Source organism: Phaseolus vulgaris, chromosome 7 (assembly GCF_051622355.1).
Source record: "Phaseolus vulgaris cultivar YP4 chromosome 7, ASM5162235v1, whole genome shotgun sequence".
Taxonomy (NCBI): Eukaryota; Viridiplantae; Streptophyta; class Magnoliopsida; order Fabales; family Fabaceae; genus Phaseolus; species Phaseolus vulgaris.
Window position 1 is genome coordinate 56,495,536 of NC_143504.1, and position 14,407 is coordinate 56,509,942.

General features: G+C 34.2%; 2 protein-coding genes across 5 annotated transcripts; both read left to right on the forward strand.

Annotated features, from left to right (window-relative positions):
* Positions 1-371: 371 nt before the first annotated feature.
* LOC137830494 (erythroid differentiation factor-like protein) lies at positions 372-9,081 on the forward strand. Of its 4 annotated transcripts, XM_068637883.1 has the most exons (9): positions 372-802; positions 902-1,032; positions 3,157-3,364; positions 4,058-4,580; positions 4,666-4,917; positions 5,039-5,230; positions 5,320-5,394; positions 5,504-8,020; positions 8,642-9,081. In XM_068637883.1, the coding sequence occupies exons 1-9, from the start codon at positions 618-620 to the stop codon at positions 8,939-8,941; spliced, it is 4,383 nt and encodes a 1,460-aa protein (XP_068493984.1). In that variant the 5' UTR covers positions 372-617; the 3' UTR covers positions 8,942-9,081. The 4 variants fall into 4 exon arrangements, with proteins under 4 accessions (XP_068493984.1, XP_090160471.1, XP_068493985.1 ...); XM_090304345.1 differs by lacking the exons at positions 372-802; positions 902-1,032 and adding an exon at positions 3,850-3,916 and having other exon boundaries at positions 3,224-3,364; XM_068637884.2 differs by lacking the exons at positions 372-802; positions 902-1,032 and adding an exon at positions 3,858-3,916 and having other exon boundaries at positions 3,233-3,364.
* Positions 9,082-11,695: 2,614 nt separating this feature from the next.
* LOC137830509 (subtilisin-like protease SBT3.11) lies at positions 11,696-14,280 on the forward strand. The gene is made up of 3 exons (XM_068637909.1): positions 11,696-12,113; positions 12,799-12,896; positions 14,027-14,280. The coding sequence occupies exons 1-3, from the start codon at positions 11,896-11,898 to the stop codon at positions 14,095-14,097; spliced, it is 387 nt and encodes a 128-aa protein (XP_068494010.1). The 5' UTR covers positions 11,696-11,895; the 3' UTR covers positions 14,098-14,280.
* Positions 14,281-14,407: the final 127 nt, after the last annotated feature.

Below are 14,407 nucleotides of genomic sequence, written 5' to 3' on the forward strand. Positions count from 1 at the left end.
TATGTTGAGATAATATTGTTACAATTAATCATCACAATTAAAATATTATCCATTTTAAAATCCAACTACTTATTATAATTTTATCGTTTAAAAGTAATTAAAAAGTTAACGAAGAAAAAAAAATTATACATACAATTTTTTAATAAATTGAATTTTGAAATTTCGTTTTTAAACTGTACTTTGAATTAAAATCGTATTTTATTTTATATGATTTCAATTTAAACTATTTTGTGCCAAGTATACGGTAAATATAATTTCTTCTGTAAAATCATATTTCATTTAAATCGTAAATACGATTTATTTAACTTTAAAATTAAAAAAAATATCACGATTAACATAAATTGAATTTTAAATTTAAAAAAAAAACTATTATGGATATTTTTGTAGATGAACCGTCAAAAGGTTTGAATGCAGGGACCGAGAAAAAGAACAGAAGCATTATAAGGAATTTTCCAGAAGTTTCATCTGATACAAAACTGACACAGACTGCGTGCACGCGCGAGCACAGAAACCAAACATCAAACACAATCCCCGCATCGATTATCGAGGGTTTTTGCTTTCAATTGTTTCTCTCAATTCACCTTCGCGCATAGCTCTGCGGTTTTGGAGCAATCAACATGGCGAAGTTGTCGTCATCGTCGTCATCTTCCAACTCTGAGAATTGCAGGGAACTAGTGTGCGTCGGAACGTTGGAAATCGCCACTCCCAAACCTGTCGGGTTCCTCTGCGGCTCAATTCCCGTTCCCACCGACAAGTCCTTCCACCATGCTTTCCATTCCGCGCTTCTCCCTATTCCCCAAACGTATACACACACATACTCTCTCGCTCAATATTTGTTTTTGTTATTGATTGAATTATGTGTTGTGTTTTGAGAATTAAGTGTTGTTTGCGGTTGTTCCAGGGTGAATGCTCCGCGTTACCGTTACCGGATGCTGCCGACCGAGACTGATCTGAATACTCCGCCGCTTCTGGCCAATTTTCCAGACAAGGTTCTTCCTGTTGGCGCCGTGCACTCCAACATAACTGGAGGAGGTGCTTATTTACCCTTGGAGTAAACTAATTATATGTTATAAGTGGAAGGTCATGTTCAATGGTTCAAATATGTTCTATTCTACCTTTTCGCTCTGGTGGTTGTGTATTTTTTGTTTTCATGTTCTTCAAAGCTATCATAAATTGCAATTGACATTATTGGAATACACAAAATTTGGTGGGTTCATTCTTTATTTGATATGTCTCCTTCGTGATATGTAGTTCCAGTGTATTTTAGCCTACGACATAGTGTGTTGATGGTAGTCGTCATTGTAATTTGACCTCTCTCTTTAAGGGTTTGTTATCTGATTTTTGTTTTTTCCATTCTTAGTTCTACGGACTTCCATTGAATTTAGCTGCATACATTTAGTTGTACCCATTTGAAGTGGATGCTATCAATGTACGTCACAAACTGTCTCCTTTAGTAATTTTTTAATAAAGTGAAACTTTAGTTATCGCACCTTGTGGAGAAGTCTTGGTTGTTGTCTTGAAGTGAAAGTTGGTTCACGACCCTGTGCATGCTGGTATATCATGGTTCTGAAATCAGGATGCTATCTATTGTATTGGTAGTATTGGGACTTTGTTAGCTGACCTACAGATAAAAGGGTCTACGTTACCAAGGGTGACAGTAGAGGTTTGGGACTCAAGGATGAAAGTCCGAGCTAGTAAGCCAAGGATGGAGGTCCAGTTCCTAGAGGGGGGGAGTGGTTTTTTCTAAAGTTTCAATCTTACTGATTCAAACTACAAGCCACAAGCAACCACTGGGGAGTTAAGCCCAAGATTACGTCTCATTTCAGATTTTCAGAAGTATTGGTCAAGTTGCTCACTGGTTGTGCTTATTTGGGAGCCAAATGCATCCAGTGTTTCACATTTCCTTGTTGAAAAAGGCACTTTCTTTGCAGACATGTTCTCAGCCATTACACACTTAGAGGTTCAACCTCACAGGTTTGAATGTTAGAGATTGGTCTTCTTAAGAGGCCAAGGTGCTGATAAGTGTCACAAATCTCTCTGATTGTGTGAATTTATGGAAATTAGCATCAGATATTTAGGACTTTTGTTCCTCTTTTAACTTTGAGGGCAGGGTGAAACTTATTTTTTGGGCCCAAGGGGGGTTATTGTTATTGAGTCTCCAGTTATTAGGGTCCATGTTAGGAATAAAAAGACGATAAATAGAAAGTTGGGATGCTGATCTATTACTAGCAGTGCTGACTGTCTTTCAGATGGTTAATAGTTGACAGATTCTCTGGTGAATACAGCCTAGCATGGATGCCAGGCCACCATAGACTATAGCTTGTCAGAGACAATGCCTTCATTAGTCATATTTGGACAAATCAGTTAGACTACCAGGCACCTCAAGCTTACACTATCAGTTGGATGGCGAAACTGAGGTAGTCAATGTCGGAATTGTGTTTGCTTAAGAGATGTCATGGAGGTGTTAAATATCTTTGCAAAAATACTCTTAGCCTTCTTCTGAAAAGAGTGACCTGATTTGAATGATATAAGAGTTCTCAATATATTGGGTTACTTAGATTGCCACAACAAGGTACAAGGATGAAAATCCATCTTTTTCTAGTGTTCAACTTTGTTTAATGGTATTTTACTACCATATTCTTCCGAGTGTTCATGAAAACCTTGGCCAAGAAACCACAATTCAACTGATGCAGACCAAGACAAATAATTCTTGCCTTTAAGTTTCTATGAAGCAATTGTGGGTGACCCAGAAAATGAGTGGACGGGTCAGGTCAAATGCCATTGCAGATTAGAAACAGAGAGCATAGGTGTAAAAACAAACAAATTTTCAAGGTCTTCAAATGGGGCCTGAAGTCTAATCAGTGGGAAAGGAGGAAAAGGCACTGCTCCCCCTTTGCATTTGTCACAAACCAAACACACTGTTTGTGTTGTGTATTCTTTCTTTCCAGCACATCGAGAGAGTTAAATCTATAATTCCTTCTTCTTTGGTTGATACTGTTCTCATTATTAGTCATTGAAAAAAGAGTGTTGTGATGATATGATATACAGATGCGTGCCATCATGAAATACAGATGTATGGTTGGTTTCCATTTCTTGATCATATATTCATACGTCTCATATTACATTTTTAAAAAAATCTTAATTTGTTGATGACAGACTTTCCTTGGGAAGGCACTGCTATTGCATCAAATTTCAATAGAAAATGTGAGGCCCTTGCAGTGTCTGGCTTGGTTGATTACGGAGATGAGATTGATGTCATTGCCCCAGCAGACGTTTTGAAGCAGATATTTAAAATGCCATATTCCAAGGCTCGACTATCAATTGCCGTTCGTCGCATTGGTCATACTCTTGTTTTAAACACAGGGTGAGTATTTGATCTACTCATGACTTCATTTTGTTTACATGTCTAACTTCCACTTAATTGTGGCCTCTTATAATTGCTGTTGACTGTCTTTTGATTCATGATGCTTTATTCACTTTAGAAAATTGAGCTTCCCTATCCATTGTCTTTTGTAGCAATAAGAAATTGAATTCTTTGTTTTGATCCAAAGAAAATATTATTAGTTGACGAAAATATTAACAAGGAAGGAAATTGATTTTATTGCATCTACCATGTATAAATTGTGCATTCTAGTTCATGATCTATGACTATGATACATAAAAGATTATTTTCATAGAATTTATTCAGACGTTTTATAGGGATTCAACCTTATTTGGGAAAAAAGAAATCTTAGTTAAGAATGTTTGGTTATTAGCTTCTGCTGGATTAAATCATCATTTCTGATTCTGAAACTTGCTATTTGACTTACTCTTTTTTCTGTTTTTGGCTGCCTTCTATTTATCATGGAGAAAAACAGGAGGTCATGTGAATGAATCTGTGTTGGCTACAAGGAGGAGGCTTTTATTTAAATACAATGTATAATTGTTACACAATTATGCAGTTCATAAAATCCCTAAGTAACAATATTTCCCTATTTACACAATATATTCCGTAACTACAATATTCCAAACAATCAAGCATTTGATTTATAAGTGACAAAGTATTTATGAAGTGCAGGCCAGATGTTGAAGAGGGAGAAAAACTTATAAGGAGGCATAACAATCAAGCAAAATGTGCAGATCAATCTTTATTCTTGAATTTTGCTATGCATTCAGTCAGAATGGAGGCGTGTGATTGTCCACCAACACATCATGTTCCATCAGAAGATCAATCAAATTCTTCTGTACTTCCTGGAGGAAAACCACCCCATATTGTGGTACAAAATGGTGATGTTCAAGCTGAAGGATACAATTGCCATTCTGAGTACTCACAGGTTGAGCAGGAAAACTTCTATTGGGGGAGCAAGAAGAACAGGAGAAATAAGAACCGTAGTCCAGTAAAGGTGTCACAAGTTGGTGAAAAACCCAGATCATCAGTGCAGGAATCTGAAAAACAAAGGAAAGTTGGTAATGATAGCTTTCTTAGGATTTTATTCTGGCAGTTTCATAACTTCCGCATGCTCTTGGGAAGTGATCTACTTTTATTCAGTAATGAAAAGTATGTTGCTGTGAGCTTGCATTTATGGGATGTCACACGACAGGTGAGGAGCATTCTTCTAAAAAATGTGTTGCGTCAAACTTTGTAGTAGCAGATTATTAATATTTAAGTTTTCCCAATTTTGGTAGGTCACGCCTTTGACTTGGCTTGAAGCATGGTTAGACAATGTCATGGCAAGTGTACCTGAGTTGGCTATTTGTTATCATCGCAATGGTGTTGTTCAGGGGTATGAGCTTTTGAAAACAGATGACATTTTTCTTTTGAAAGGTATATCAGAGGATGGGACACCCGCATTTCATCCTCATGTTGTACAGCAAAATGGTTTGTCTGTTTTGAGATTCCTTCGGGATAATTGCAAACAGGATCCTGGAGCGTATTGGGTACTATTATTTTTTTTCTTTACATTTATATATTTGTTGCTTTTAGCTTTACTGTGTTAATATCTTTTAACAAATTTATTACCCTTAGTAGTACTAGGGAATCTGACTTAGAGTTTTGCAGCTTTATAAAGGTGCTGGTGAAGATGATATACAACTTTTTGATCTTTCCGTTATCCCCAAAAACCGTTCATCAGATGACAGTGATGATGCTTCAAGGTCCTTGCCATCATCAATCAGTAGGGGTAGAAGTGATGCAGTATATTCATTGGGAACTCTCCTCTATCGAATTGCTCACAGGCTTTCCCTATCAATGGTGTGAAAGAATGAAATGTATTTCTTGGCTAATGCTGCTTTTAGTGGTTTCTACTAATTTTTTACTAACCACTGTCTGTTTTGCTGTAGGCTGCTACAAATAGGGCTAGGTGTGTGAGGTTCTTTAGAAAGTGTTTGGAATTCCTTGATGATTCAGACCATTTGGTATGTCTTTGGAAACAAAATTGATGTATTTCCCAACCCCATTTACCTAGGATTTCTACTTATCTTTTGTTGAGTTGATTGCATTTCTGATACATGTTATGCTGAACAGGCCGTATGTGCAATAGCTCATGAACAATTTGCAAGGCTGATTTTAAATTATGATGATGAGTTGAATTTAACTTCTGAATCTCTGGCTCTAGAATGTGAACTAACTGTTACTGAAGCCAAAGAGTCATCTTGGGATGTTGAAAACAGTAATTCTGAACGAGGAGGTGCCCATGAGGTATTTTATCTGCTTCCTGGTGCCAAATCAGGTGAACATGGAAATATGATTGAGCATTTAGAATCAGAATGTTCTGTGAAGATGGTTTCTGAAGGACACAAACCCACGTCTGGGGAACTGATAGCAGTCAGTAACACGGAATCAACCAACCAGGAAGGGGGGGATGTACCAATCTCCTATTCTGTTGTTAGCTCTTCAGTTTGTGAAGTGTGTCCAGTTTCAACACCTGTGGTTCAGACAGTTGCCGATCCAATCTCATCCAAGTTAGCTGCTGTACATCATGTGTCACAGGCCATTAAGTCTCTGAGATGGATGCGACAGCTTCTGAGCACAGAACCAGAGGTGATGGATCAATTCACTGAAAACCATGATAGACCATCATCATCTTTTAATGTTTCTGTTTGTGCCTGTGGAGATGCTGACTGTATTGAAGTTTGTGACATTCGAGAATGGCTTCCAACGTCCAAGTTGGATCATAAGTTGTGGAAGCTTGTTCTTTTGCTTGGAGAATCATATTTGGCACTTGCAGAAGCTTATAAGGAGGATGGCCAACTGCATCAAGCATTAAAGGTAATTCAGCTATCATGTTCTGTTTATGGATCAATGCCTCCACATCTTGAAGACACAAAATTTATTTCTTCAATGGTTAGTGGCTCATCCTTACAGAGAAAACTCATTGATCTGAATGAAAACACATGGGGGGATGATGTAAAAGATGAGACTGTTAATGGCTATATTGAAAGGAAGTCTTCTGCCTACCTTTTCTGGGCAAAGGCATGGGCACTAGTAGGAGATGTTTATATTGAATTCCATAGGATAAAGGGTAAAGAAATCTCAATACAAGATCCGAAAAAACCTGCAACCAGAGAATTGAGAATGTCATCTGAGGTTGTGAAGGAAGTTAAAAGGCTGAAAAAGAAGTTGGTTCAAATGAACCAGAACTGCAGTTCATGTTCCTTGGTAAACTGCAGCTGCCAGAGTGACAGAGCTAGCAGTGGAAACAGTGCAAGCAGTAGTAGTGCAGATGTGGGCTTCATGACTCATAGTAGAAAGCATAGTAAACGATTGTCTACTAAAAATGCCAATTACTTGCCTCCGAAAGACCTAGAAGACGAGTTCATTCATGGCAAGGAGAATGGAAATGATTTTGTTGGCCAAATTGAGCATATTAATTATGGTGGAGATTTGAATCAGACAGATCCTCTTGAGAGTAGAATGGAAATTGAATCTTTAGCTGCTGTAAACCCTATAACCCATGAGGGATCCTCAGGGGTGGAAGCCTCATGTTCTAGAGTTGTATCTCAATCGGAAAATAATTCAAATGAAACACAGAAACTAAAAAACGGTGGGATATTTGAGTACGTAGTTGAACCTCGAGTGGGAAATGCAGAGTCCAATCTTTTAGCTGCTTTAAAGTGCTATGAAGAAGCTAGACAAGCATTACTTAAACTTCCAAATAGTTTGTCTGAGTTACAATCCGTAGTTAAAAAGAAAGGGTGGGTTTGCAATGAATTGGGCCGAATCAGACTTGAGAATAAAGATTCATTTAAGGCTGAACTAGCATTTACAGATGCTATAGATGCATTCAGAGAAGTTTCAGATCACACCAACATAATATTAATAAACTGTAATTTAGGCCATGGCAGACGGGCTTTGGCTGAGGAGATGGTATCTAAAATAGAGAATCTAAAGCTACATAATATTTTCCATAGTGCATACAATCATGCATTGGAAACTGCAAAACTGAAATATTTAGAGTCCCTTAGATTTTATGGGGCAGCAAGGTTAGAACTGAATGCCATGAATGATCATGATGATTCTGTGACAAGCAACTTGAGGAATGAGGCACATACACAGTTTGCTCATACTTATCTCCGGCTTGGAATGCTTTTGGCAAGAGAAAATACTACAGCAGTTTATGAAAATGGATCGTTGGAAGATACATATGTAAGTCACACGAAGCCCCAAGACAGAAAAGCCAGAAAAGATTTGAGAAAGCATGAGATTTCAGCCAATGAGGCCATTAGGGAAGCATTATCCGTGTATGAGTCACTAGGTGAATTGCGCAAACAGGAGGCTGCATATGCTTACTTCCAATTGGCTTGCTATCAGAGAGACTGTTGTTTGAAATTTATGAATTCTGGAAATAAGAAAAGCATTTTGCCTAAAGGAGAAAATAGTGCTGTGCAGCGAGTAAAACAGTATGCATCTCTGGCAGAGAGGAACTGGCAAAAGGCGCTGGATTTCTATGGCCCTACAACTCATCCTAATATGTATTTGACTATTGTTATGGAGAGATCAGCTCTTTCATTAAGCCTTTCAAGCTATTTACACTCCAATGTGGTATTTTCCTGTACTTCTTTTACACATTAATTTTATTTTGATTATGACTATATTTTACTGACATACTCATTGAGATGGTTTAATTGCATCATTAATCTTTTCTGTTGCACTATGCTATCTAATGTCGTGTGTGTATTATTAACAAAGACTCCTTGAAAATTTACATACTTGGGCAGAATCCATTGATTTGTTTGTTAACCTATAAAATTAACTTAGGCACTTCTTAGCTACAAAAATGTTTTAAAATTCACGAAATTAGGTTCTGTTTTTCCAACTTAGATTTACTTCCTATGAAACTTGGTAAAAATGTCTCCATGGTGCTGGGTAAAGTTGCTGTCTTAGATATGTTTTATTGTGAACTCGACCATCTTTTGGAATAAGGAGGGTCATAGAATACATAAAAGATGAAAATTCTCTGTATTCCTGACTTGCATTTTTCTGAATCAATTAATTCCCGTAAATATCTTGTGATATTCCATAAAACTGTGTACATTATTAATGAAGACCTTACTCTAGACTTTATTGAATTGAAATTTGGTTTTTGATATACCCATCAAAATTTTATTAACGAACCAGTGTATATTTCTGTCATTTGTTGATTCTTCCATAATTTTGTTGCAGGTGCTGGAATCAGCTTTGGCACATATGCTTGAAGGACGCCATGTTTCAGATACTAATGGGGACACTTTCAGTACCAGTTATCCTGAATTACATGCAAAATATTGGAGTCAGTTACAGATGCTTTTGAAGAGAATGTTGGCCACGATACTTTCATCGACTGCAAACAAAACTCCTTGTCAACCATCTTCGACATCTAGCAGATTTGGAGATGGTGGAAAGATCAAAGAACTCTACAAGATGTCCCTTAAGGCTAATGATATGATCCAATTGCATAACATGCACACCTTTTGGATATCGTGATGGTAAATTAATCCAACTGCACACCGTGTACAGTGTATATAGCTTGTGAAAATCATGACAGTAACTTCGTTGTGACATTTCTTGTCTTGTTAACATCGGATCAATGTAAAATTATAAGAAAAAGTTTATGGTCCCTAAAAGTATCATTAATTTTAGTTTCCTATAGAAAGAATTAATTATTATTTAAAATTGAATTAAAAAAAAAATTATACATTGTAATGAAGATCGAACATTGGAATGAAATTTTAAAAATATTTAATGTAAATAATTTTGTGGATTTTGAAAGCGTAATTTCTTTTACAGACTTGAATATTTATAAGATGATTTGAAGGCTTTTGCTTACATATAATTTTGCAACTTGCAATGTATCAAATTCCAAAGATATTTTTTTAGCATTTAAATTTTTTTGTATAGTGCAGGTCCAGATTATTTAATGCAGTAAGCAAAAGACTCATTTGAAATGTTTTATAGGATTTAAAAGTGGGGTTGTAAGTGATGAACCGCTAAATTATTTCTATTGATTGTTTAACATGGGTCATATACTTGGGGTGTATTGAGTTAGAGTTTACATCACACTTATCATAATTATTTATTTAAATATAAATATATTCTTAAAAGCTTTAAGAATAAAAGAATTGATTATATCATAACTCATTATAAATTGTATGATTTGTACAATTGATTATTTTTAGTACTAATTGATCATTTCTCAATTTGATTCAATACATATACGTGCAGCTAATAAATTATTCTTAATTAATCGATTAAGTTGTTCTTGTTTTTTAGAATTAATTATAAACAGAATAATCAAATTAATGAAGAAATAATATATTATTTCTAAATTATGGTTCACATTTATTCGATTATATATTATAATAATTGGTTATGTTGTTTCAATTGTGTTTTTAAATATAATGAAGAATAAAATAATCAATTTTCAATAAATTTAATTGATTAAGTTTTCTCAAATATTTTTCTACGAATTGTTTTGAATGCTTTTTTTTATTTTCAATTACAATTACTATCAAACATTTCCCCACATTAAGAAAGTTCCAAGATCCTAAAAATAATTTTTTTATATTTTTGTGTGAAAGTTTTCATATAGAAGAAGGCACTTTACTTTTGGATAATTTGTTGTATTTTTTTTTAATTTTGTGAATATTTTTCCTACTTCGTTGAGATTATATTATTAAGGTCATTTATCGTATTTGAGTTATTATTTAAAATTTCGTTACGATTTTTTTTTAAAAGTGTTTCGATGAATTCAAAGAGGAAGATGTATTTAAAGAACCATTGATATAGGATTATTGGATGTACCGATACAAGTTTCCAGTTGAAGATTAAGAGAGCAGATATTCATTTTTTGAATCAATTCTCCATTTATCTTTGGAATCTTATTGATCCTCACAGTTAGTGTCAATGTTTCGACCTTAAGTTAAATAACACCGCTAATGTCACGAGGTCGGAACATTGACCTGTGAGAATCAAAAACTTGTTTCCTTAATCCTCAACTTAGTGAATTTGTTTCAGTACATTAAATAGTTTAGCATCACTTAATAATTAATAATTTATATACATTTTCTTAATCAACAAATATTGTTTTTAAGAACAAAATAAACAAAATCGTGATGAATTTACAAGTTTCAAAGTATATCGTATTTTAGATGCAACTTACTTACTTGATGCGGAACACAAATTAAATAAATATAGTTAAAAAAAATTATAGAAACAAAATATTTATTATGATTTAAGTATGAAATGAGCCAAAATATTTATTAGGATAAGAATATACTAAACCAGGTTTCATTAAAGATTGGAACAGTCTAGTTTAGAACACTTTAGACACACGGAAGGATCTTTATCCCATATATTTCTATGATAGTGATTAACATTAAATTTTAAAAGAATATAAAAGTACAAATGAGATGATAATTATGAAAATTTTAATATTTATATAATATATATAATTCTTTTACCGACTATGTTATTTCGAGAGAATTAATTTTAAAATAATTAATATTCAAAATTATAATATTTGATAAATAATCTCGGGCTTTCATTTCAAACCAGGAACTTCAAATTTACTACTTACAAATTTTAGTTTTATGAAAAAAATTTCAATTTCAATTTATACTTTAATTTCATTAAGGTAGTTTGTGGTAATTATTTACAAGAATAATTCTTTATATACCATTTTTTTTAAAACAAATAGGATAAACACTAACACGAGCATTGATACGACACAGACACACAGATATATATAATATTTAAAATGTAGGGTACGATGACACAAATCTATATATTATATAATTATGAATTAAATAAATTGACAATAAAAATTTATATATATAAATATGTTACAGATTTTTTTTGGAGCAAGAGAGATATTTTTCATAATTAGTTCAAAATGATTTATTTCTTATTTTTATAATCATAATAAAAATGTATACAATACGTTTGAGTTTTAATAAGTTTGAGTTTTTATAAAATTAATGTATTTTTTCCTTTTAAAATTATGTTAGAACCATACTAAAATTGTCAGAAATCTAATAAATATTTTTTGAATTAGACACCTCACCGGATACGTATCTTATGAATGTCATACGAGTGTCGGTGTCCGATTCGTGTATCCGACATCGACATTAGAGATTTATAGCGTGTTAAAAATGAGACAATTTCGTTTTTATGTATTAATTTTTTAAATAATCTCGTTAATAATTTTGTATTTATAACTTTTTTCTTAAGTTGAATCTTATATAATCCCGTCTCACACAGAATCTGCGCAGGAAAAAGAACGTTGAAAAATCACGTTGGCCACGCGGCAGAATCTTGCGGTGACACCAACACAACGTGTTATCGCTTCATACTTAAGCGATAAGCAACTTTGAAAATTCTTGTTCGTGTGCTTCCTTCGTTCTATTCTCTCTTATAAAACGCGATTTCAAAACCACAAAATGGGCACTCCCTTTGTCCTCAGAATCTCAGAACTCGCAATCCTCGTTTTCTTCGCTTCAGTTTGCATAGCCATGTCGGATTCCGCCGCCACACCGCTCGATCAGCACGCCACCGGTGCTTCCACTGCACCGGCGGTTCACATCGTCTACACCGAGAGGCCACAGGACGAGGAGCCTGAGGCCTATCACATCCGAACCCTCTCCGCTGTTCTTGGCAGGTGCGCTATTCTCATCCAAAATCGTGCTATTCGATATATGCTTCTGTGAAGAAATAACAAATTGCACTGATCACGTCTTAATTCTAGAATAAACCATCGATTTTCTCTCTCTTAGGTTTTTAAGCGGTTGGGATTATATAGTTTGGTCTCTAGAGTATAGAATTATATCGATTTAATTTTGAATTGGGACTAATTTGAAGGAATTTTGATACCTAATGTGACATGATTTCTGATGCTTAAGACTACTTTTATGGTTTTGTTACTTTGAATACTGCACTTAGAATTTGGGTTTAGAGTTTAGGATCTAACTCAACAATATGAAATCAGTTTGTTTGTAAGGTGAGAGTTGTCTTTTACTTCTGTAATTTAATTTGGTTATGTTATTGGTCGTATGGAATCTTCAATTCATCTTTCATGCTAAGGATTCAATAGTTTGAATGTGAAGGTTGTAAGGCTGTTGAATGTGAAGGTTGTAAGACTGTTGAATGTGAAGGTTGTAAGACTGTTGAATGTGAAGGTTTAGGTGGCTCGATAAGCCCACAACAATTGATATGATAGGCTTACATGCGATATTTACATTTTTAAGAATTCTCATTTGTACTGCTAAAATTTTCATCAGAGTAACTTGATGATTCAGGTGTGTGTTTTTTGTTAAAGTAATGGTGTGATTGGTTAACTATTGCAGTGAGGAGGCTGCCAAGGAGGCTTTGTTGTATAGTTACAAAGCTGCAGCTAGTGGGTTTTCTGCTAAGCTTACTCCGGAGCAGGTTGAGCAGATTTCACGTAAGTTCGGTTGTTTTCAATCTGTTTTTTTTATTAATCATTCTCTCTTTTAAAATGCTTGATGTTATATGTTTCATTTACGCTACTTTAAGTTTTACCCTTCTTTTATGTTTGTGCATTTAAATGTTTTCGATGTTATGTAGTTTCCAATGTGATTGTTTTTATCAGATTTTATTTAATGTTTGAAGATAGATTATTCACATAATAATAATATCGTAATAATCCTGTTGGTTTGGGTTGAGTTAGTTGGTACTTGGAGTAGTTTTATTAGTATGGCTTAATTTGTGGAATTGCTCAGACAACTATCACTTAGTTTTTGCTTAGTTTTTATGCAGAATCTGTTTTTTAGCTAAATTTCTCGATGCTCCATTTCTATTATAAAATTTTCAAAACTGATTCAAATTACAATCTTTTTATTTTTTTTCCTAGACAAGCAAACTAGTAATCGATTCGAGAGCAGTTTCTGGTACCTTTATATTCATATAATACGTGTTACCCCTCCTAACCCGGTTGGCATTATCCTTGGATCTTTTGGTTGTGATGTTCTTTTATGCTCTGACATCTAGTGCAAAGGGTTTCAAACATTCAACTGATAGAACTTCTTGAACCATATTGTTAATCATAATCAAGTTCCTGAGGTTTTTATGACGCTCGTGTGTGCCATGCATGTCTATTTCCACAAAATGCTCTTTCCCATGCTTTTAAAGTTGCACCATTGCAATCATAGCAACCAGATGATTATGAGGGGTCCTAAAAATTACTGAGAATTTCAACCTTTCCAAATTCTGGCTTTATTGGAAATCATGGTTCTCCCCATGTACAGGCTGATGATGGAAGAAATTCAAATGCTAATTTTTTACATTCTGATTTAATCTTTCCATTTTTTTTGTCCTATTTGCATTCTTCTAATAGTATTATAAATCTAAATCCTCGTCCTTTTGGCTCTATTTCCAACTCAGTAAAAAGTTATTTACTAAATGATTTTAGAAGTTAAAGACTAAAAGTAACTTAAGGACTTAAAAAGTTATTTACTAAATGATTTTAGAAGTTAATCACTGCTCTTATTTTCTGTGTTGCGAATGATTTACTATTTCTTCTGATTTTTCTCATTGTGGAAAATCATTGTGCAGAGCAACCTGGTGTTCTTCAAGTTGTTCCGAGCAGGACATATCAGCTGCATGGAGCAAATAATCTGCATTAAAGAATGTTCATAACACTTCACATGTATCTGTTCCAAGCTGTTTTCATCACTATGTATAAACTGAACTAGTGTGCCTTAGCCTTTATACTTATGTCAATAAACATGGGATCACTGTATAATACACTACACTGTGCTTCATGTCTATCATTATCTCATGTATTCAAATATACTACATTCACTCTCCCTTTTGTTTTTTTTATTCTAATTGTTGAATTCGTTATCAAAAGAATGATTTTTGTTTGTTTGTTTGTTTTGTTAGTTCAAATTAGTTTTTTTAGAACAAAAATAATAATTTAAAAGTATGGCTTCA